Consider the following 25111-nt stretch of genomic DNA (forward strand, 5'->3'; position numbering starts at 1 on the left):
ACTACAAAATACACATTTTAGGCATACCTGAATCCATGATTGAAGAATAAGAACTCCTCAATGTCTTCTTGTATGCTCCTCGTACAACATGATCAATGTTGGTCTGGTCTACCATCTTTCCCTTTTACTTTTGGTCGTTAGCCTCACTTAATGGGTCAGTGATAACTATATATAGGGGTGAGGGTAGGAACCAACCCTGCAATAAAATTAGGGTTTCCTCCCCATTAAGGAAACAATACCTTAGGTCCACACATAGTAATAAATATTTCATACCATTAAGGTGTGCTAATAGAATCTAATATCTTCATAGAGATCACTTACCAATAATATTGGATTCTTTCTGCTTACTCCATCTTTAGTCAACACCACTAAATCGATTTTGGAAATAAATCTTTAACTATGCTAACCCACCTAATAGGAAATCTTACACTTTGGACTACTAAAAAATTAAAGTTATAGTCCCACATTGATCTTTAATATTTCCATATATATGAAGTGCTCTCTCCCTCTATTGTCTTCAGGTTTTAAGTTGAAACCTCTGCAACAATGACTTGTGGGGATCTCTCATAATGAAGAATAAAACTAATCATGATTGAAAATAATACTATTTAGGGGAAAGGTAGCACTCCCTACTTAAAAAAATAAAAAAAAATAAATAAATTAAAAAAAAAAAAAAAAGGGCAATCAGATAACCGTGATAGGTCGCTCTGCAGAGGTTGGCAGCATGTCTCAAGGGTATCAGCTGCCAACCATAACCCTTTCCAATTGATAAAGACTTTGATGATTGCTTGGTAAACTTACCCTTTCAAATGGGAATCCAATCCAAACAGTTTCATGCAACCTAATCTCTACCACCTCCATTAATGGCATTTCAAACAAACACTTCTCCATACAGCTAAGAAATCTTAAATTTTTGGTACTTATTATTTGTGGTATCCTTATCAAATGCTCACCATGTTTGACGCATTCTTGTTTCAACTTTTATTCACATACAACCCAATGTTTTGTAACCATAGCTGATATATATATATATATATATATATGAAATTTTGAATAATTAACATGAAGGAGAGAGGAATCTATACACTCGCATCGTATATTGGTATAAAATACATTAGAGAGGAAAATACCTTTTTTGATGGGTGTCGGAGTGTATATTAGGGAGTCATAGGTATTAATGACAAAAGATGAGAGAAAGAAAATGTGTGAGAAAACGTATATATAAGGTGTTGTATATACGTCACTTTCCTTTTAACATGATATATTTATATTCTTTTACAAATTTATGTGGGATCAATTCTAATTAAACAAAGAGAATCTGAACGGCATGCCCATTGGGTTTAAGAATTTAAAACATTTTTGGTTTTTCCTTTAAGACTTTGATTATGTATTTTTTTAACTCCACCTCAATTTCGGATAATGATCTAAGAAACTTATTTAATATTTTCATTATTATATGTTATTTCTTATGGACACATGAGTAAAGTATCATTCACTAGTGATACTCCTAAACCTCATGCCATCCTTATCCCTACGAGTCAATGGATTGAGATATACTACAAACCAACTCAACTTCAGCAAGTTATCTGTCAACATTTTGATCATGTTTTCACTTACCTCCCTAAACTTGATTCAACTATTAGGATTTACGCTAGCATATCAAACACTCTTGAGAATATATTTAGATGGGCTAACTGCATCATTTTAAAAGGAATTGTGTCTCATTATCTGCAAACTATTTGATGACAGGAAATTCCATTAAAGCAAGTACCAAGAGTTTTCTATTGAAGCAAGCAAAAGCAAAAGTATAGAGCATTGCAGATGTTTGGAGCAATATATTAAGAGGAGTTAAATCATCTTCTATAGGAAAAAGTCCCGCATCATGACCATGGAGCCTCGCTCCTATTTTTTTAGACATTTATGTTCTGGTATCGCTAACAACATTTTTACTCAGGCCTACTAACGAAGTGATCCTTTTCTAGCGCATTAGTTGCATATTTCTATGAACTAGAAATAAAACATCACTCTCTAACAGCAACATAGAAGTACAAACTATTTTATTTAATGCTTAATTTCTTTTTCTTCCAATTGATAAAAAAATCCAATTAGAATTTATGTCATAAATATATTAAGGAAAAACATCTTCATAATGTTGGAGTGGGAAGTAATTTGTACATCATTTTATAGCTCCACTCTTACATTGGCGCGATTTCTCACTTTGATCACAAATCAAGGTATCGGTATCGTATTGATATAACCAATAGCTGATATGAATACAAATTGGGAGTATCTGGCATTTTATTTTTTTTTTACCCAACAATATAGATAACATTATCTAAGATATGTATCAGTATCAAAAGCGACCGATACAACTGCCAATATCGATACCTATACCTTACATAGGAAACCTCTACCCATATATATATATATATATATATACCATGCTGATGCAACCACCGATATCAATATCTATAACCTTGATTCTGACATCATGAAAAACTTCTGCCATATATAACCTAATCTTTAGATTAGGTGGTTAATAATTTACAAGCCATAAATTAGCAAACTGTTAAAAAATAGGATCAAGGGCACCGAGTGAATCGACCCTTAAATCCAAAAGACATTTAAGGTGTTTGAGCATGAATCGGTCATATTCGATCGGCCCAAATTGGGTTCAGTCACCTCGAATTCACCGATCCAATTTCCGATTCTTGAGACAATGCACATAAGCCTCCATGACCATGACACTGAGAATAAGGAAGCAATGTAGTACAACGGATCACCAACTAAAGACTTTGAGGTCAGTAATTAGTTGACCTAAGAGAGGAAAGAAATTTTTGAGATTTATTTTCTAAGGGCAAGGTTACTTTAGTCCATTTAATAGGCCAATCAGCAGATGTTCTCATTCATTTAGTGCGGGACTAGGCTAGGTGGTCCTGACTCTTGACTTCTGACCACACATGAGCCACGTTTCAAACACAGGCCCTCGGATAGGCCACCTAATTATTGGGTTGTGGAAGGCCACCTCATCTTTGGGTTCAAACCTTATAGTATACAACCAAGAACAAATGAAGATAAAATGTTTAATAATTTATTTAATAAAAAAGCAAACAACCATGCTATGCTACAATTGATTGTGCATGCATGACAAATTTATAATGTAGGTCTACCGGAAAAAGGAAAGGGTTTCTGTTCGGGAGTGTGGCCCTGTGTTGGGCGAAATGATTGATCTATTCTTTCATGAAATGAAAAATGGCATTTCTATAGATGATTTTTCGTACTTTTTCATTGGTCTTCGTGTATTCGTAAAAATTACACTCTCCTATAGGAAACACTTTCCCACAGAAAAAAAATTATAGCATAGATTTATCAAAGAAAAAAAAAATGTTATAATATAAAGAACAAGATTATTAAGACATCAAAGATTCTTGTGTATATCCTCTCATCTCCAACCCATGGACCAAGCATTCTCTCTCCTCATTAAACCCCCTCCTCCTATTGGATGATTCATTCGCAATTTCCCTCATTGTTGGGAATCTACACTTCGACGTCATGGCAATCCATCCCTTTGTAATATGATTGCTTGATAAATTAATGTATCATAAAATTCTAAACATTATTTTTTTTTTAACTTATTAATATTTTAATGGGTTTGAGTTTCCTATGATCCTATCTAGCTGTGTAACTCCTTGACAATAGGGCAGCTATGTCATTTTAGAAGAGGAAGGAGAGAGAGAGACGCTAGCGTATGCTACACAACACTCTCTCTCTCTCTCTCTCTCTCTCTCTCTCTTATTACTTGAAAGTACTAGTCAAACAAAGTAGAGGAAGAAGTTGAGGTGTTCAACTGGTCGCTCACCCCCTTGTTTCACTAGTATTTTCTAATCTCAAACCACCTCTTTCATCCAATGAAGGAACCATATTTTGTCTAAAAAGAGAGAATGTCCATATGAACCCTAAGGGCCCGTTTGATAACATTTCAGAAAATGCGTTTCTGTCGTTTCTATGTCCAGAAATGGCAGAAACGGAACAAAAAATGTTTAATAAAACTATTTCGTTTCACTTGTTTTCAGAAATAGAAATAGAAATTTCTATCTATTTATGGTTCAAGAAACGACCCAGACGCCGTTTCAGGAAACAACTCATAGCTATTCTTTCGCTGGCTACTATCGACTTCCAAAACATGACTTATCAAATACCTTCAATTCCATTTCTATTTCTAGAAACGAAAATTTATGTTTCATTATCAAACGGGTCCTAAGGTTCATTTGTGAAAAAAAAAAAAATATATATATATATATATATACTCCCGCATCATGGGAATCTTTTCTTTTTTTATAATTAACCATTGAATTATGTTTTAGATTAAGAACTTGCAATGAAATAAGTACAAACATCTTATCATTCACAAAGCAAGAACAACAAAAGAAAGAAGGTCCTCACACAAATAAATTTTGAATGCCCAAAGAAGCCAACATGGCCTTGATATGCGGGAAATGTTTGGAAGTTGTTTGAGGTTAAGCTTGTCATCGCCACCAAACACCACCTGACTTGGGTGCAATATTGGATGATAATTAAAAAAGCTAACCACTTTGGATAAAACTAATAAGTATGTAGGGCCAGATTCTACATAAAAGTTCTCATTGCCTAATCTCCAATTAACTACGGCTTTGAGCTGTTATGGTGGAGCCCTATGACTTATATGCCATTAATCGAGCCATACGTCAGTATATATAAGTGGAGCCCACTAAAATATATTATAGGATAAAATATGAAAGACAACTGCTTACTTAGTTGGTTGGTCCTTTATAGTTAGAGTGCAGGCTCCTAATAGGTCAAGGGTTTCTTTCTCTCTTACTTATGGGTGTCAGTTTTTAGTAACTAAATCCATTTGATATTGAAATAAAAACTAAGAATGAATTCTACCAAAAAAAAAAAAAAACTAAGAAAGAAGCTTACACAATATATTGTTACATAGGAATGTTACATGTCAAGTCAAAAGAAAAAAGTAGATATATTAACATCTTACATGTCAATTAAGTCAATATATTTAATGAAATATAGAACCCACATATTTAATGAGAGAGAGGAAACAGACCCATAACAGTACTTTCAGTGATCATGCAAGTATGCAACCTGAGGCTAGTTAGTGATAACATCTTAACTTAATTCCATGGAATAGAGACCATATATGTCAACTTCACTTAGTTTAGGACGTTCATCAATGATTAGAGCAACATTGATCAATGATTGCTGCAACAATCATTGGTGCACGGCTGCAAGCCTCCAAGCTTATCTCCCATGAGTAGTAGTACAGTCCCCATAAGCACTTGGAAGCATATCTATAAAAGGGTCCATCCTTGCTTGGCTCTCTGCTCCCAAAACTCATCTCTGATTCAAGAGGCTTTAACCCAGACACCTTTGAAGATGGCCAACAGACTAGTATTAAGAAACCTGCTCTTTTCTCTCTGCATCATCTTTGTATCACTAGCTATGGTCCCATGGTCAGAGGGTCTGAACCATCCTTCTTTTGTCACCACCACTTCCACTCAGCTCAAATACCACAAGGGTCCTCTTTTGGCTGGACCAAGCAGCATCAACATCTATCTTATCTGGTATGGAGCCTTCTCTCCTACTGATAGGACCACCATAACAAGTTTCTTTTCCTCCTTTGATCCCTCCACTGCTGCGGTTCCTCCTCGCCGGAGACCCACCATCTCGACGTGGTGGAAAACAACCCAATCATACAAAGATGTCACCGGAAAACCGGTTTCCGGCACTATCAAACTTGCCGGTGAGGTGGGTGATATCAATTATTCTCTAGGCAAGAACATCAAACGAGCCGATGTAGCTGTTCTAGTAAAAAACATGATAGTCAACAAGGTAATCGCCTTTGACCCAAAGGCTATATACTTGGTGTTGACCGCCGCAGATGTTACGGTAGAGCAGTTCTGCATGGGATCATGTGGGTTTCACGGCACCACCTTGGTGTATCCGGGCCAAAGAGTTGTTTATGCCCATGTGGGTGACCCACACACACAGTGCCCGGGTCTTTGTGCATGGCCATACTCGGTCCCCATGTATGTCCACCAGGCCCGGCACTGGTCGCACCTAACAGTGTTGGGGTCGACGGCATGGTTATAAACATTGCAACTGTGGTTGCCGGAGCGGCCACTAACCCATTAAACAGCGGTTACTATCAGGGAGATGCACTGTCACCGTTGGAGGCAGTTTCAGCTTGTGCAGGGATATTCGGGTCGGGTGCTTATCCTGGGTACCCAGGGGCTTTGACGGTGGACCGTGTAACCAAGGCAAGTTACAATGCGTACGGCATGGACGGTCGGAAGTATCTCCTCCCGGCCATGTGGGACCCTTTGAGTCAGACTTGCAAGGTGGTTGTTTGATTTGCAGTTCCATATATAAATCCCACGGCAATGCAGGAGCAAACACTGCGCCAGCATATATGGAAACCTAAAATGATATTAAGAACGAAGGAAAACTGTGATTGTGTGTGTGCTCACGCTCATGTTCATATATACAGTTTATGTATGGTATTTACAAGTGAAATGCTCTTAACTGTTCAATAACTAGTCAATCAATTATATAGCTTTTATTTGAAATTCTATTGGAACCTGTAAGTCTGGCAAAAGGTTATAGGGTGTCAAATTTCAGTCCTAACCGGTCAGACCAATTGGGCTTCATGATCTACGATGGGATCGACTATTTTATGCTGAAGAACTGTACAATAGAGCAGAAGTAAAATATTAAGACCGAATTTTTCTTAGGCCACAGTAAAGGGAACTCATTCACCATGGCACCTCGCGGCTCCAAGATATTGGGGGAAGCAAAGAAAACTTCGTCCAAATTATTTATCCTCCCCTATACTTCTGCGCTTTATGTTATAAAAACCACATCCAAGGTGTTTCTACCATAAAAAATACACATACACATAAGGAGAAAAGGCCAATGAAAAAATCAAACTTCTGGAGAGTCTAAAAAAAAAACAAATGAATAGAAAAGGGTAACTACTTGAAAAAAAAAAGGGGGGAGGAATTGTATGACCCTTTCACCAATTGGATGGGATCTTGGATGTTATTTTCATCAATAAACCTGAAAGTAAGTTCCAAATTCTGGTCCAATATGATCATGTAAAACTCATAGCATCAGGCAAGATTCATTTTCAATTGTTAGCATCACAAGGGAAAAAATCATTTTGCTCCTTCATATATCAAAGGGCAGTGGTTCCTTCCTTGATGTTGGAGAGGAGATTATGATCCACCATCTGACACTGGCCCTCCTATGACCTGGTTTTAGCTTTTCCATGCACAGTATAGTCAAATAATTGGAGAACTTCTACCTGGAAATAATGAAGTAAGTTCCTTTCAGAGATTAATGATGTCTATTTAATCTAAATTTCTTCCTTCTTTCTTCTGTTACAATGTGAGGGTAACCGCCCCCTATTAACCGGATCAACCGCAAGCACTTGCATGCATTGAAAAATAAACTTAATAACAGGCAAAAACAGCCAGCTTTTCAAAAATATCACAGCTTTATTACCTCCTGCACATCTCGACCAATTGAATCCACCAAAAGTCTGAGATGTGAGTGCAAAAATGGAACTCTAGAGAAATTGGCTTGGGAGTTGGGAAAGAAATTATTAAAAGAACTCCCACGTACTTCCAGGCTTAATCTGTTGGGCTGATCATCTTCTCAGGTACAACAAGCTGGTCAAATTCTTCAATTGTAAGCACTCCAAGGTTCAATGCAGATTCCTGCCAAAATAGGAATTTTATAAGATTGAGATCTATGGAACTGAAAGGAACAAAGATCCACCAAGCGATGAAACTACTTTGGAGGGGCAACATATTAGGTTGGTTGTCAATGGATGGGAGCAGGCCAGCAGGTAAGGGCCAAACAAGTAACTGTCCATCTATTTATCAGGTTGGGCAGTAGTATTGATCAGGTCAAACAATGTTGTTGCCCACTTGCTGAAGCCTGAGGGGTTTACTTTGGGTCATATTGAGCCAGTTCAGATTACAGTAGTGGAGCAAGGATTTTCTTCAGGGGACAGGGTGAATGCAAATAACTGGAACAGATTTTAATCATAGTATCAATCTTGGCCACCAAATCTATCACACATAATTTGCCAAAAGATGTAAAATATCTCAACAAACACACCCAAAAATCATAAGGGCTACCAATTGATGATCCAAAAACCCACCTATCCAAATCAAACAATCTAAAGTCTGATGAGACAACATAAGCTATACATAAAGATACAAAATATGTCAACTTTTTTTTAATGGCAAGGTAAAGATAGTCACAAGAAATGACAGAGGTTTAGAGATTAAGCTTTTAGAATAAGAAGTTGAGCCATAGAAGTCTTACATAAATCTCTTGACAACCATGTTCCTAAAATAAAATTCTAAAATGAAACATATGCTTAGTCACCTCATGGCTTTACTGATCCAAATGACTAGTTCGAACAGTTCCAAGTGATCAGATTGTTTGAACCAGAGGTCTAATGGCTAATCAACAATTCTCATAGGTATCTGGTCCTTGGAAATACAAACCATCCAATGCCAGAATTGCAAACAATCCAATCATGGACTTGGGTGCTGCCTAAAGCATCCAAATCTCGATGAAAACACTGAGATCAACACTAGGTTATGTAATATGTTATACCAATCAGGATTCTCTTCCACAAGATTCTCTTTAGTATATTCTCAGCCCTCAGGTCAAGTAATTACAAAATTTTGGGAAGACCAATACTTTGTGCATATAACAAGAAAAGGTGGCATCTAAAATGAGGACATGAAATAGGATATGGTAGTCGAGTGATTAGTGCCTCATATAAGGTACCCATATAGCCAAATAAGTTCCCAACAAAGTTTCCATGTTTGTCCTATAGTTTGCCACTGGGCCTCCACAAAAGAGGAATCCCTGACTCAAGTTTCACCAATAGTCCTGCCCACTATTCCTCCTTTAGTTAATACTGTTCTTCCTCAAGATGGGTATTTGTTTTTTCTATTAGCTAATTGTATTACTCTTTTTCCTCCATATGCAAGTCTGACACAACAAAGTGAATGCTTCCTAAAGTGTTCCACTAAGATACACCGCAGCAAATGCTTCTCAGTTAGATAATTTGCGTGAGAGATAGTTGATATGTTTTGGAAATAGGATCGACCTAAATGCCTTCCATTAAAGCGTTAACAGACCAATACAAAAGCACATGTATGACAAATTGATTACCTATGACCTATCAGTTATCACACGCTAATTTTTACAGCATCAAAGAGACACAAAACATATTGATATGGTCATTAATCAGCAAAAGAATCCCATTATTCAATCCACATGATAGGTCATCACCTTTAGAGTGGTTCCCTCCTTGTGTGCCTTCTTGGCCACTGCTGCAGCATTGTCGTAGCCAATTTTCTGAGAAAAAAGGATGAGTTAATTCCAATAGGGTGGGACGGGGGAAGGGGAGGTCAGATGGGAGGACTCTTCACAGATCCAGGATGGGAGGTGGGAAAAAATACACTTACAGGATTCAAGCACGTAACAAGCATCAGTGACTGCAAGACCAGGCAAATTACCACAATGTGGTGACATCTGATCAGTTACCACCAAACTTTCACATACGAGGCAATTTAACATATAACTACAGTGACTTAGACTTACCTCATGTAGTAATTTTGAAATCCTTTCACGATTCGCTTGAATTCCCCTTACACAATTCTTCTCAAAAGAAGCTGATGCATCCCCAAGCAACCTCAGTGACTGTCAACGAAGAATCCAATTACTAAATGAGTGATACAGTTCCGAAAAGCATAACAAGACCCAAGGATCACTGTGCATGTTGCAGCATTTCAAAACCCAAGGATCATAAATTTGAAACGTTTTGGCAAGGAATAGCCTAGGCAGGGCCACGAAATCATTCCCACTTATTTGCATAGGCATCATGAGTATGGTTGATAGGAAGGAAGCATGAGTTCCATGATACAACACATTACTAGTGGGGCCTCCCTAAAAGGCCAACTCCCTAAAAGGCCAAAATAAACTGTGTTTGTAAGATGGTTCTCTCCTAATATAGCTGGTAGAAATTACAAACGACGAAATAGAACATACACGTAGAAGGCCACTAGCAATCATTGGCTTGTACACGTTGAGTTCAAAGTGACCATTTGATCCACCGATAGTAATTGCAACATGGTTTCCCATAACCTGCAAAATGCTAGCCCATCATTTATTCGAATTGATAAATGCAAATCCTATTAATAAAAGTGTTGACATATCAAAAAAGAAATAATGTCATGATTCAGAAAACATGACATTATTCACTTAACGCCTGACAAGATAATCTACTGCATAAATCTTATGTCAATGCAATATCATGTTTGAAATCAACTAGCACAAGATCTGTCCATATGGTCATATTTTCTGACATCGACATGAAAGAAGAGTATACTTACTTGAGCACAGACCATTGTGAGAGCCTCACACTGAGTGGGATTAACCTTACCCTGGAAGCAGACCAAGCTAAGTTTAGCATAATATATATATATATATATGCTGCACTCATGTATAAATTAAACAAGAGAACTAGAAATTTAAGAGTTGAGGTGTTGAGGACAATACAGGCATGATGCTGCTGCCTGGCTCATTCTCAGGAAGAATCAGCTCACCAAGGCCACAACGTGGACCACTGAAATAAGCAAGACATGGTGACTTACAAAACATGCCAAAATGGAAAAGATCATTATGCATTATAGAATCCAGATGATACCTTCCCAACAGACGTATATCATTCCCAATCTTCATGAGAGAAGTAGAAATTGTATTCAGGGCTCCACTAGTTTCAACAAAAGCATCATGTGCAGCCTGGTAAAACAAAAATAATTTGAGCATTATCATGAAAGATATAGGACATATAATGGGAATTCAATAATTTCATTGATTTTTTTCACTTGTAACTACCAAAAATAAAAAGAAAATAGCATTCTTTCAAAATTCAGAAATTAACCAGAGCTTCAAACTTGTTTTCAGCTGTGACAAATGGTAGGTTAGTTTCCTCAGCTACTGTCGCTGCAATCTTTTCATCAAAACTGCGATGAAATGCAGAAGTTTAGCAAGTGAATCAAACACAATCAGTAACCAAAAAATTATACAAAACTCTTCAGAATAATAAAGGAAAGCATACAGAAACTGCACAACAAATTAATGAGACACTAGAATCCTAAGAGAAAGCAGTCTTCCCGTCTAATGCAATAGTCATCACACTGTCTAATCAACAGATTTCTCAAATCCTATTCCCCATTGTTTAGCCAAATCTTCATCCTGAAACAGTTTTCTTATAAGGTATTTTTGAGGGTCTCTAAGGTAGCTATAGTTCTAACCATAAAGGGTTCTCAGGTTTTGTATTTCCTACTAATCCAATCAAAGTTTAAATCCCATGGAAGGAGTAGTTTTGTACACTATACACAAAGTTGGTGAGGTTATGTGAATAGGGCAGAGTGAAAAAATCTACTGGAACTAAAATTTGGCTGTATTTTTCTCACATATGAGACAAGCTTGCATTGGTTGTCTGTTTAATAAAGATGATTGGACAAGCAATAATACCATCAAACCAGGATCTCATCGCTCAAGCACGCCAGAATGCTTAAAAGGATTCACGGACAAAATGATGAAGTAAATCTAACAATGAAGAAGTGGTGAACCTATAATGTAATACTGAATTAAGTAAAACAGTACCAAAACAGAATCGGAAACAGAGAAACAGAGAAACAGAAGCCCAGATAGGGAGAAAACTCCTATATCAGAATCAAACACTCAGATGAACCTGAAAGTCAGGTCGAGTTCTCTTCTTTAGGGGTGGGAACCTTTGCTTAAAGGTTCAGATTGATCCAACGGTCGGATCTGAATTTATGGGATATGTAGCGGAAGCCTTGTGCAAGGGGTTGCTCTTTTTTTCTTTCCCCTAATGACACTAGGATAGAGAAAATCCAACAATCCAAAAGTATGATTCAAGAACAGATTGCCGATTTAATTAACCCAACAGAATATCAATATGCACTGTTAATTTCAGATCAATCAAACCAGAAGATAGGTTGAATCGATTCTCAAATTTAGGGTCCCAGGTCCCTAGATGCAATCCTACTTGGACTAGGATTGTATCAAATACTTTAGCAGAATCTGAAGTTGAAGGCAGGATATGATAGTAAATAGTGTCGACAGAATATTTTGGAAGTCAGAATCAATTGTAACGAAGAAGAAATCAATAAACAGTAAAGTACCAATGCTCTAGAACTAAAAAGAGAAGAGGAAGGAGAAAGATGATGAGAGAAAGCTCCTGAACCATGATAGACTCAGAATAGTGTATTGTGGTACCCACTGCCTTAATTTATAACACAGCAATCAGACTCTTAGTAGAAAGGAAATCCTACTAAGAGTCGATGTCTAATTACAAGAGGAAGAAATAAGAATTAAACTAACAATAAAATACTAACTAAACGAACCAAGCAAGATATACATCACGAAAGGGACACTCCCCCTATCATGACTAATCACTAACAAACAACTTAAGGTACCACAGGGCAGTAATACCCCTTCGGTACATATCTTAACAGAAATCAGCCACATAAAACTCTCAAAATGAACCAATCCTAGTAAGAATAGGACTGCAGTAATTAACCAACAGATTCAGGTTCTGAAAACAGATTATGAAAGACATAATGTCGAGAAGAGAAATCAGAACAAAGAACAGACTAGAGACTCACCTTTGAATTCAGCAACCCTGGCGGTGAAAGGATTAGAAATTGCAGGTAGTTTAATGGCAGAATTGCAGAAAATATAGCAGCAGACCAGTACCTTAAAGAGAAGAGAATAAAAGCAATGCACCCAGGCTTCCCGCCACAAGGTGTTAGCAGGATCGCACACCAGTCAAACCTTGATCACACACAAGGGAAGAGCATACCACAATAGGCAGCAAAGACAAAGCTTTTCATTAATCAAAATTCGAGTAAAAAGCTAGTCCCCCTAACAAACTTATATAGAAGACTCAAAAACAGACTCAAAACACTAAAAAGGAAAGGCTTAACCCAATTCTTAACTAATTAGTTAACACAAACTGACAAGGAAACTGACTCAAAACAGGACTGGAATTATAGAAGCCTGATCCAGCATAACTAAAACACTTTATTAATCCCGTATGCCTAGCCTCTTCCCATATTATAGACCCATTAAAGTGGCCCATTACAATAAAGACACATGAGATCAAAGGCCCAACGCATACATAACCCAACCCAAAGCTTATTTGCAAAAAATAAGCCCATTTATATGATTTATCTGCATCAAACTAACAGAGTTATCACACCTTCAGATTATTTTCCATCAAGGGTAAAAGGCCTAAATGGGGAAAAGGAGGGGAAACAAGATCAATGCTTCATATAAGAAAAGGAAGGCGCAGCATTGTAACCACAAAAGGCTTAAGTTGATGCAAGAAGATGCAAAGTCTTATAACCCCAAGGCTACACATACCCTTTTTTTGTGTTCAATCCTGTTCCTACAGCAGTACCACCTTGAGCAAGCTGCTCCAAATACAGTTCCATTCTGTTATAACCCAAAAGATGAGCAAAAATCACTGAATAGAAAAAATGAGGTTCCTTGAGCTTCCAACCTGATACATGCGGGGCAAAGTACACATGACCCTGTCAATTCCATATTTTACCTGCAACAGAGTAGTTTTAAAATTAGAAACAAACTCAACAGAGCATAATCCCTAGAATTTTATGTTGGCTACATTACTTCTTTTCTTCCTTAGCACTCTGTCTAGGGACACATCAACCATCAAATCAAAATCCCCCAAATTTTTCTGACAGCTTCAACCCAATTGAAGAACACTTCCCTACATCATTTCTGGTTTGACTTGTAGAGCATTATCATATTATATATACACAAGACAGAAAATAAACCGAAATATAAAGACCATAACAAGGAGGAAAAAATGAAAAGCTTACTTGTGTAGAGTAACCACTGAACTCCTGTCCGAGAGTTAAAGGTGTGGCATCTTGAGTGTGTGTGCGTCCAATCTTAATAATATCTTTGAATTCAAGAGACTGGTAAGAATGAAACAAGGAAAAGAGTAAAGGCATGAAAGATAGAATATAGGACAAAGAAGTGGAAAAGAGACAATACAATGCTCAATGCCATGACATCAAATGCAAACATAAAACCATAATCAAAATAACCTGATGGAGCAAGAATCATCTCATGGCCAGGTTGTTGTATCATATTAGCAAAAATAAATCTTCCCTTCAGGCTAAGTACTTTTACATGGGGAATTCCCAAAAGGAAGGCACTCCATTTGGTAAAATTTGTATCATGAAGGCATCAAATTTACAGTTTTAGCCCTCAAATCAATTTTCCTAAGTAAAGTACCTTTAATTTGAAAAATGAGTTAGGTGTACTCTTCCCAGATTCTAAACGAAGAAAGAATTAATTTCGCTAAAATCAAATCCAGGAAAAGGCAAATTCCTTGCCTGCTTGCTTCCCGATCCTGTCTCCAAATGGTATCAGAGCCAAGTTGAAAGGTGCCAAAGTCGTAAAGACCATTCAGTTGGTAGTGTTTCACCATTGTCATATAGACCTTCACCCAAGTCGTACTCAACCGTGCTACCGTGGATAGGCATTTGAAGGCGTAATAGTATTGACAATAGGCGGTATTGACAGAAGGATATATAGACCGAAACCTTTATTGACTCAAACTTCTAAACTATGGCTTCATGCTTTAGGTCCAGTTCGAGAAGATCACCATCTTCCTCTGAGGCTAGCACCACTAGAAGGACTTATGATCCAGTCCATAATTCCGAAGAAGTGGTTTTCAAAAACTTAAAAGCTGCCATGAACAACTATACCATTCCCAAAATACCTGAATCTGAGGTATATCATAAGGGGACTTTTGCTTTTCATAGTGACTATGTCATAAAGACTAACGAAAGCACCCATACTCTTTTCTCTGACCAAGAACAAATCCAACTCCCTCATTTAAACGTGAGTTTCATGATGTCACCGGCCTTAAACTTAGGTCATATGATTACACAGACTATGTCAAAGCTTGGGACATGATATTCTTATATCAGAATGATCATGAAACTCATTCTTGGTTCATAAAGTTCCGTCTTCAACGCACCTTACTAGGTTGCCGAACTGGTTTCTTCAATGGTTCTATACATGGAGACCACCTCCTTCAGAGTTCCTTCTTGCAGCACTTCAGCAATCCGTTACTAAATTCAAAGAATTCAATCAACCTTTGGACTCCTGGGCTCTCTTGGTCCAATTCTTTATATTATACGAAGTACCCTGGATTCGTCAATGGAAGTATCAAATGACAACTGATGAATTTGAAGAATGGAACTACGTTCCCCAATTAGAACGTCATATTATGGTTAAATGGTGGGATAAATTTGACATTTCACATTTAACTAGTTCACAATTTGTGCCTAAAAGAGGCATTAGTTCGGATTTGCCCCTTGCATCTTCTCCATCGACGACAGCCCAGACGCCATTTTTTAACATGTTCAATGCTGCTAGGCGTCGTCTTCCATTTCTATTAGATGAACAGATCCAGGAGCGAATTCTCACAGTTATTGGGTTTAATCTCCAGCCTGACGATCCAGCCCCATCATCATCCTCATCATCAACTCTTCCTCCTTCTGATGATGGCAGCCAATTTGCTCAACGGCCTGATTTCTAGAGGTCAAATAAAAAATGAAAAAAAACCCCCGAGAGGGACAAAGAGGTCTCACTACACCTTGACCCAATGCCGTGTTAATCAGACACGCCAATCTGATTCTTGCTAGATGTCAAGCATCCATATCTAGAGCCACTCCAGTCAGACTGACGTCCTGGCATGCGTCACGCAGCACTATAAGCACATTATAGTGAGTGTCACGGGTGGACACTTTAATAATTCACCTAACAGAGACTCTTCTAGAAAACAGTGGGCCATCCCACGTGGAATGCCAGAGAATCTCATCAGTGGCTCATTTTCAATCACAAACCTGGACTACACTACAATATAACTTTCGGCTAAAGCTTATCAGCTTCCAACAATAACCCCACACCTTATTAGGTGTACCCAATTTGTAATAAGAACACCTTATCTTTAAGTTGTTCCTACATCACATCTGGTTGGTTTGATGCCTACTCAACGCCAACTCCATCAAGGCCCATCAACATCTCTCAACCAATTTGAAGAAGTCTCTGGTGTCTGTCATCTATAAAAGGAAGCTCATTCTTCTTGGAAGACCACCAGAAAATAGAACGATGAATAAGTTAGTATTTTCTTCCTTTGTAAAAAGAGTGTGTTTTGTGAGTTTGAGTGTGTCTTGTAAAGTGTGTGAGAGAGCTTGTGTGCAAAATCTACAACTCTGTAATTCAAGACCTATATGTAAGTCTTATCCTCTTTAAGCTTTTGTTTTCTTGTATTATGCTTGCAATTAGAAAGTGTAAAGAACAGCTTGCTTTGTTAGATAATCTGTTAGATATTTCTTCTGCATATATTGAATTTTATTTTTCTTTCTATTCTCAAGACCCAATCTATTTTTCCTAGCTTCTAAACGAAGAAAGTATTAATTTCGCTGAAATCAAATCTAGGAAAAGGCAAATTCTTTGCCTGCTTGCTTCCCTAGCTGCGTAACTCTGATCTTCCCGATCCTATCTCCAAATGGTATCAGAGCTAAGTTGAAAGGTGCCAAAGTCGTAAAGACCATTCAGTTGGTAGTTTTTCACCATTGTCATATAAACCTTCACCCAAGTCGTATTTGACCTCTAGAAATCAGGCCGTTGAGCGAATTGACTGCCATCAGCAGGAGGAAGAGTCGATGATGAGGATGATGACGGGGCTGGATCGTCGGGCTAAAGATTAAACCCAATAGCTGTGAGAATTCACTCCTGGATCTATTCATCTAATAGAAACGGAAGACGACGCCTAACAGCATTGAACATATTAAAAAATGGCGTATGGGCTGCCATTAATGGAGAAGATACAAGGGGCAGATCCGAACCAATGCCTCTTTTAGGCACAAATCGTGAACCAGTTAAAGGTGAAATGTCAAATATTTAACCATAATATGACATTCTAATTGGGGAACGTAGTTCCATTTTTCAAATTCATCAGTTGTCATCTGATACTTCCATTGAACAATCCAAGGTACTTTGTATAATATAAAGAATTGGACGAAGAGAGCCTGGGAGTCCAAAGGTTGATTGAATTCTTTGAATTTAGTAACGGATTGCTGAAGAGCTACTGGAAGGAACTCTGAAGGAGGTGGTCCCCATGTATAGAACCATTGAAGAAATCAGTTCGGCACACCTAGTAAGGTGCGTTGAAGACGGAACTTCATGAACCAGGAATGGGTTTCATGCTTATTCTGATATAAGAATATCATATCCCAAGCTTTGACATAATCTGTATAATCATATGACCTAAGTTTAAGGCCGGTGACATCATGAAACTCCATTTGAATGAGGGCGAAGGTTCCCATTCACGATCTCTTATGATGTGTATTATATTGAGCTTCGAATAAGCCCTGACATGAGCATTTCTATAAGTGCTGAATTTAAGCACTCTGAGTTTCCTCAAGAATTCTTTCATAGAAACAATGAGTTTTATCACCAAAGGATGGATGGAGATGATCGCGGAGGTAGATGGTGGCAATTTTGGAAGGGGTATGACGAAGGTGGATATTTTCAATGGGAATGACTGGGATAAAATTGGTTTCTATGAAGGGAGAATTATTAACAGCCTTGTTTAAGGTTGTTGTAGGAGACAGATGAAATAAGAGTGGGGCTTTCTTGAAGTTGCCTAGAAGAAGATGAGGCAACATCTTTATTTGGAGAGGAAGGGATGATAGCCTTCTGTTTAGGAGCCCTGCAAAAATTCTCGAGTTAGGAAATCAGATAAACTATTAGTATCTCCTTTAATAAATTCAATATCAAAATCAAAAACGGAAAGAAGCGACTGCCATCGAACAAAAATCTATTTAGAGCCCAGATTCTTGACATCTTTTTCGAGTACGTCTTTGGCCGCTTTGCAATCCACTCGAACAAGAAAATGTTAGTTAAGAAGATCACTTTCAAATTTAGTCATGCACAAAACAAGTGAAAGAATCTCCTTTTTATTGTGGAATATTTTTGTTGAGTAGAATTCCAGGTACTTGAAGTAAAACGTACTAAAACTTCTTTGGGAAGGTTTGGACATTTTTGTTTCAAGATACCTCTGTATCCAAATTCGGATGCGTCAGTCTCAACAATTTTAAAACAATCGGGTCGTGCTAGATTTAAGCACAAAAGCTCTTTGGCTTTGAGCTTAATCTTTCGAATAGAATCAGTATGTACAGTAGTCCATGGTTTAGGCTATTGTTTTAACATGTTAAACAAAGGTGATGCAGATCCGGATTCCAATCACTGAAATCGGATCGCTTAGGGCCCACAAGAATGACTAAAAATCTCAAATTTAATGGTTGAAGGGTATTCTTGTAATTTCAAAAACAAGCAGGGCCTTGGAAATAATATATGACAGCTGGGGTAGTTCTAGAACTAAAAACTTTAATACAAGGGCTTATTCTGAATTTTTTTTAAGAAAAGTGGCAGAATTGTGAATAACTTGAAGTTTCTAATAAAGGGTGGCAAAATGGTAAATAGATGATGACTCAAACATAAGGGGAATTCTCAAAAGGGAAACAACGTACAAGATGGGGAGGGGTAGAATTGGAACTAAGAATCAAAAAAAGTTAATTGAGAAGATAAGGGGTAAATTTGGAATTTGATAAAATAAGGATGTAAAACCTAATTTATGAGGTCTTCTTCAACCTTAGGCCACGATGGAACTCAAGACCAGCGGCAGCAAGTCATCTACAAATCGACCCAGCTCTTCAAACAAGATCCAGGTACATGGAAGATCACATGCAGGTTCAATACATCACCAGCTCTGTCGGTTATGTCCCTCAAGATGTCAAACAAAGAACTTAGACCTAATATTCCAATTCTGAGTTTTCTTCAGGCGATAAACAGAGACCAGATCTGCAATCGATCGATTCACACAACAGGATCAAAGCTTTGGGGTTAATGTTACTCGATTCGAGTCACCTCCATGGCAGCTTCCTTCGTCCCAAACCTCTGACTCAATCGATCACAAAACAGGGGTCAGCAAGCTCCCTTTTGTCTGATGGTTTTACCGCCCAGTAGAGACAGGAAAACAGTGACCACAGGAAATAAAAGAGTAATAAAAAGAAGGAGAATGAAAAGAGAAAAAAGAGAAGAAATTGGAAAATTTTAGAGGAGGAAGAAGGGGGAATCGGCAACCATGGGTTTCATACCAAAACTCTTAATCAAATTTCTATTCTTCAAAACTAAAACTGAACTTCTTCATCGTTTACATGTCCAATATAAAGAAAAAAATAAAAAATTAATGGCAACTAACTTAAAATGGAAACTAATCTAAAATTAGAAACTGACTAATTTCAAAGAAATTGTTTCTAAAACAAAAAAAAAATCAAATCAAAAAGATTTTTCTTTTTTCCTAAATCCATCGTGCATCTGCATCAAAAGGTTTAGCATCCTTTGCTAAATCCTTGTAGAATTCAGCAATGTAATTTAGGCTACTAAGAAACCTTTAAAGTTGAGTCTTATATGTTATCTCGTCAAGGAATTTGTCAACAAACTGAATGGCTTGTTCAATGGGACTGATAGAACCAAATGAAATATAATGTCCTAAAAAACGAACTTTAGTTTGGAATAACTTTATTTTCTTAGCTGAGACAGTTAACCTTGCATGATGAATAACAGAGAGGAAAATATTTAAATGTTTCCAATGTTGGGCAATGTCCTGGGAGTAAATAAGGACATCATCAATATACACAATTATAAACTACGAATATTGATTAAAATTTTGATTCATTATATTTTGAAATTCAGATGGAGCGTTCTTTAGGCCAAAGGGCATAACATTCCATTCGTATTGTCCGAATGGGACAACAAAAGCTGTATATATATATATTGGGTAATACAGTTATCCAAATTCTACTACTACTGAATCCAACACTGCTCCATTCACTGAAAGCTGGTATTACAATGGTTTGAATGAAATCTACACTGACAGCATTAGAGACTAGATAGCCAGAAAATAAAATAAGAAACTACACCTGCAAAAAACACACATTTTTTACTTACTGGGAAAAAAAAAGAAAAAAACATCTTAGCTGGTATATAAAGGAATAATTTGAATTAACATATAATAGAAGGGGAAGCATCCACCCAAAAAAAAAAATCCTGGGTATCTTAAGCCTCCGAACGTCAACACATTTAGCACCCTAATCTCTGCCCAGGACTTGCACAAGTTGGTGTCCAATGCAATGATTGAATACATGTAACCACAAGTATGGAAACAAGTTTGTATTTATCAAACCAAAGTAAGATCCAGTACATGAGAACTAGAGTGAAATATACCCGTAAAGCTACAATATTGAAAAACGCATTTAGAAGAAAAAGTAAAATCTGAATCAACCTTTGAATGTAAAGAAGTGTGCAACTGTTTCAAGCTCGGTATAAATCTTGAATTTATTTCAACTGCTGCAGCTATGTGCATAACCTGGAGGAAAATACAGTCATACTACGTTAGTAACCTATGAAATTAGTAGTTTAACCACTAAAATGGCAAAGCCATAGCTGTATGCAATGCTCAGATCAAACATTCAACAAAAGAACGACACTATAACAGTTCTTTATTGGTGTAGCAAAATCAAAGGTATCTTGTAGAGGTTATTAGAGTCTACAGAATAAATCAAGGTTGCAATTAAAAAGCCAAGGGCTTACAGTTGGAAATGTATCATTGGAAGATTGTGACCTATTGACATGGTCATTTGGATGTACAAATTTTTCACCCCTTTTGTGGCCAAGAATCTCTGATGCTCTATTTGCGATCACCTAAGGAAAGAAAAATAATGAGTTGATACACAATAAATCCTAAATTAGAAAACAGAAAAGAAAAACAATGACCAACCTCATTGGCATTCATGTTACTTTGTGTTCCACTGCCAGTCTGCCATATAACAAGGGGAAATTGATCATTAAGTTTTCCCTCTGCAACTTCTTGGGCTGCCTGCATTACCGCCTTCCCAATATTTGGATCCATACCATAATCGATGTTGACCTGCCATTGACAACATGATAAAGTATCGTTGTATAACATAATAAATCAGGGCAGTAAGAGAAGATTGTGAATATAGTAGGAAAGCAAGACAAACAATGGCTAAGATTTATGACCATCCATCAGTTTTCTTTACATGAGACCCAAATGAAATTTAAAAGCAAACGGGGAACAAACCAAACAAAAGTTACTTTGAAAGAAATATACAGCAGAAATATGTGCCAGTTGCAATTATAAACACAGAGTTCCAGCAATATATCACAAAGAGAAAACATTTTATCAATAAGAAAATTAATAAAATAAAATTTCTGAATATTTAAAACTTCAAACCATTACAAAAAAAATTTAACACAATGGAATATTATACTTCTAAACTAACTTCCAGTCAAACAATGATGTAAACAAAAACAGTAAACAAACAAAAAAGAATATTCCCATACACTAACTCAAGAACTCTTAAAATGCTGAAACAATTTTTATCATAGGCTTCAACATTCTCGACCATAGTTATCAAGGCGTCCAGGCGGCTCAGCCTGGACTGGTGCCTTCATAGCCTTGTTAGTGTCACCTTGATTTTTCACCATCCTCCATAGCCTTGGATCGCCTTACGCCTTGATAACCTTGTTATTGACTGAAAATTATACTTCAATCTGAGGAGATCAACAATGCTCAAGTACATATTATTTTCTCCAGCAGATAAAGCTAGTCCGAAATCAGTATTCTCAATGAGTAGTGATATTTTCCCCCATTAAAATAATCAAAAAATAAATTTGAAACAAAGAAGCTATAAACTGGCCAACAATTTATGTTGCACCGGGTAATTAGACGAAGGTTAAATCAAATGGATATGCCAAAGACCATACAGTAAGATTATTGCTACAAGAACTCCGCAAAACAAGATTTTTATGAGCTGGAACAATTTAATGAAGGCACTACTATGTCATTAGATCACACTGACTTCGTTAACTTGTATAGATACAGTGATGAATTTGTGAAGCTGAATCTGCATTTAATCAACCCCAAACTTCCATTCTAATTTATGTTTGTGTTCCAAGAGTTTACATAGGCTTCTGATTGAAGCTTCATGGTCCTACCTATCCAAAAAAAAAAAACTTCATGGTCCAACAAGGCTCTAAAAAGTCACGGTGAGTACGTGTGGTAAAAACTACACGAATGAAGATTTTGATGTGAATTTAGATCCAACAAATCATAGGAGGAATCCTACAGAAACCTATCACTACCTAATGAATAACATAATCCATCAAACTTCAATTTTCAGCTGCTTCAAAGTTTCAAACAAGAAGACATAAAGCTAAAGAAAGCATTTAAGAGCCAAAAACAACAAATGAATAACAACATCAACAACATTCATTTAATACAAGAAGAAATTTTCTTAGAAAAATAGAAAGAATAAGAAAAGGTGGGAGAAAATCTAAACTAACCTTGGCTGCACACTTTTTAAGAATTCCAAAGGCACGAATAATTGGTTCAGGCATTTGTTCACGCTCACCACCAATATCAAAATTCTGCAATGACCTCTGAGTTTGAGCACCCCACAACCTGAAAGTAGCCAATGCCAATCCAGATTAAAGCCAAAATCATATTAAGGGTTAAAAATAATTAAAATTTCTTTGAATAAAACAGCCACACCAAAACCAATTAGACTCAATGCAACTGGGTCAAGCAACAACAACAAAATATGTTCTTTCTTTTTTTTTTGGGTATTGAGATAATTGAATAGCTCAACATAAACGATCGGTATTGCGGCTATGAGTCCGTATGGGAAAATATTGTCTGCATCACAATGGACCGCCTAATTTACCCGAGCATGATCCCAATCATCTCATTACTTGAAACCTAGATCCTCAGTACCAAAACCAGAATAAAAAACATTTAGAGAGAGGGGGTGGGGGATGTTTAAAGGAGGTGCCCAGGAGATCGAAATCACCCGATGAACTACCGCTATGAACAGTAAACACCCACGCACTGTAATAAGAAGGTGAAAAAAGAAGAAGACAAAAGAGAGAATACGAACTTGTCGGAGGGAACTTGTATCGGTCCAAATGTATCTCGCTCCTCCCTGAACGCCGTCGAAAACTGCCTTAAACATACTGCACGCCAAGACCCAGACAGTGACAATGATGTCGACGAAGACGAAAGGCGACGTGAGACCATAAACATCGCCATGTCTAATCCTGAAACAACGAAAAATGTAATTGACAAAATAAGGGTGGGAGCCAGGAGCCAGGAGCCAGGAGCCAGGAGCCAGGAGAGAGCAAGAAAACTAGACTGTAAAATCAAAATATAACTACAGTATCACCTTTTTTTTTTTTTTTTTTTTGGTGAGGTACAGAATCACTTTGAAACCCGGCCGACGGCGGAGAGAGAAGAAGAAGAAATGGTAGATCAAAATGTCAAATAAATAAAGGGAAAGATGAAAATGTCCGAAAAGAAGGACGATGATCTGGTTATCTGTGAACCTTTCTAAAAATCAAAATGACGATTATACCCGTAATTTCTTTTGTTTTTTAGTAAGGTACAGAATCACTTTGAAACCCGGCCGAAGGCGGAGAGAGAAGAAGAAGAATAAATGGTAGATCAAAATGTCAAATAAATAAAGGGAAAGCTGAAAATGTCCGAAAAGGAGGACGATGATCTGGTTATCTGTGAACCTTTCTAAAAATCAAAATGACGATTATACCCTTAATTTCTAAACGTTTGTCTGCGGTCCTGCTGGAGCCCATCACTGCATGAGATAGGGCTGCGCTTGGTAATATTTTTGTTCCAATCCTAGTTAACAATTCGACCGAATAATTCGTGAATTATTTGGTCGAATCGAATTTTTTTGAATTAAATCAAAAATTCTGACTGAATCCAAATTAAAAATAAAATTTAGTAAAAAACGTGTTTTTTACTAATTTGATTTTAAAACGTGAATAATTCGGGCCGAATCGAATTAAACCGAATTATTCGGTCTACTTAAACAGTATTAAAAAAAAAAAAAAACAAACAAACAAAACGTCATATATGAAACCCACGGTACCCACCACTAAATTTTTTTTTTTTTTTTCATCTTCTTCTCCCCCAAATTTTCGCCTCCCTCTTCCCATCTTTTTTCTCAACCTAATTCTTCTGTAACAATCATACGAATTTACTATTTGTTTCATTTCTTTCTCATAATTTCATCAGTTCATCCTAAGATAGGGGAGATATCAAGCCTTGATGGATAATTTGAGGTTCCGGGGGACCAGGACTGTTGCTGCCAAAAAACCCCGCTAGTCGAACCTACACAAACACAGACGACGGAGGCCCGGAGCTTGGTCCGGGGTTAGTCCTCCGACGCTCAAGTCATGGTCAGCCGCACAGTTCAACAAGGGAGTAATGGTGAGGGTATCAGAGCCTACCCTTTTCCTTCTTCTCGGCCCCCCTTATATAGCTCCTAGGGTTTAGGGTTTTCCCTTTCTTTCCCAGCGTCCTTCTCGGGTCCACCTTCTTCCCTCTTAGCGTCCCACTCGAATACATCCATCCTTCTGGTGGGGAATATTCCCTTCATCCCAGCGACGTGATAGAGCGTGATAAAGTCTTTGTACTTCCTATCTGGTGGGCGACACGTGTCCCGGTGGGCGACGTGTGTCCTCACCCTACTGAGCCGAACTGACCGTAGGTCCTTGCCTCGGATTGGGAGTTTGGCCAAAGCCGAACGGACCTGACCGAAGGTCCTTTCCTCCGTCGGGGCTCAAGCTAAGGCCGAGCCGATCTGATCGAAGGTGCTTACCTCTGTCGGGGTCTCGGGCAAGGCCGAACCGAACTGACCGAAGGTCCATACCTCGGACGGTGCTCAGGCTAAGGCCGAGCCGAACTTACCGAAGGTTCATACCTCGGACGGTGCTCAGGCAAGGCCGA

At 37.6% G+C, this 25111-nt stretch overlaps 1 protein-coding gene and 1 pseudogene across 4 annotated transcripts; one reads left to right on the plus strand and one right to left on the minus strand.

Annotated features, from left to right (window-relative positions):
- The first annotated feature begins 5337 nt into the window (after positions 1–5337).
- On the plus strand, positions 5338–6786 carry LOC122061643 (annotated as a pseudogene).
- A 267-nt stretch (positions 6787–7053) lies between these two features.
- On the minus strand, positions 7054–23835 carry LOC122061642 (fumarate hydratase 1, mitochondrial). 4 transcript variants are annotated; one of them, XR_006134702.1, is made up of 19 exons: positions 23529–23834; positions 23244–23403; positions 22651–22768; positions 21062–21211; positions 20875–20985; positions 20567–20650; positions 14019–14117; positions 13679–13729; positions 13540–13589; positions 11027–11108; positions 10790–10884; positions 10642–10708; positions 10476–10526; positions 10132–10227; positions 9685–9783; positions 9549–9578; positions 9373–9438; positions 7558–7772; positions 7054–7357 (listed from the first exon to the last, which is right to left on the minus strand). XR_006134702.1 is itself a non-coding variant. In XM_042625055.1 (19 exons), the coding sequence occupies exons 2-18, from the start codon at positions 23393–23395 to the stop codon at positions 7686–7688; spliced, it is 1488 nt and encodes a 495-aa protein (XP_042480989.1). In that variant the 5' UTR covers positions 23396–23403; positions 23529–23835; the 3' UTR covers positions 7054–7357; positions 7678–7685. The 4 variants fall into 4 exon arrangements, 3 of the variants coding, with proteins under 3 accessions (XP_042480989.1, XP_042480987.1, XP_042480986.1); XM_042625055.1 differs by having other exon boundaries at positions 7678–7772; positions 23529–23835; XM_042625053.1 differs by lacking the exon at positions 7054–7357 and having other exon boundaries at positions 7359–7772; positions 23244–23405; positions 23532–23835.
- Between the last annotated feature and the right edge of the window lie 1276 nt (positions 23836–25111).

This window comes from Macadamia integrifolia, chromosome 14 (genome assembly GCF_013358625.1).
Source record: "Macadamia integrifolia cultivar HAES 741 chromosome 14, SCU_Mint_v3, whole genome shotgun sequence".
Lineage (NCBI taxonomy): Eukaryota > Viridiplantae > Streptophyta > Magnoliopsida > Proteales > Proteaceae > Macadamia > Macadamia integrifolia.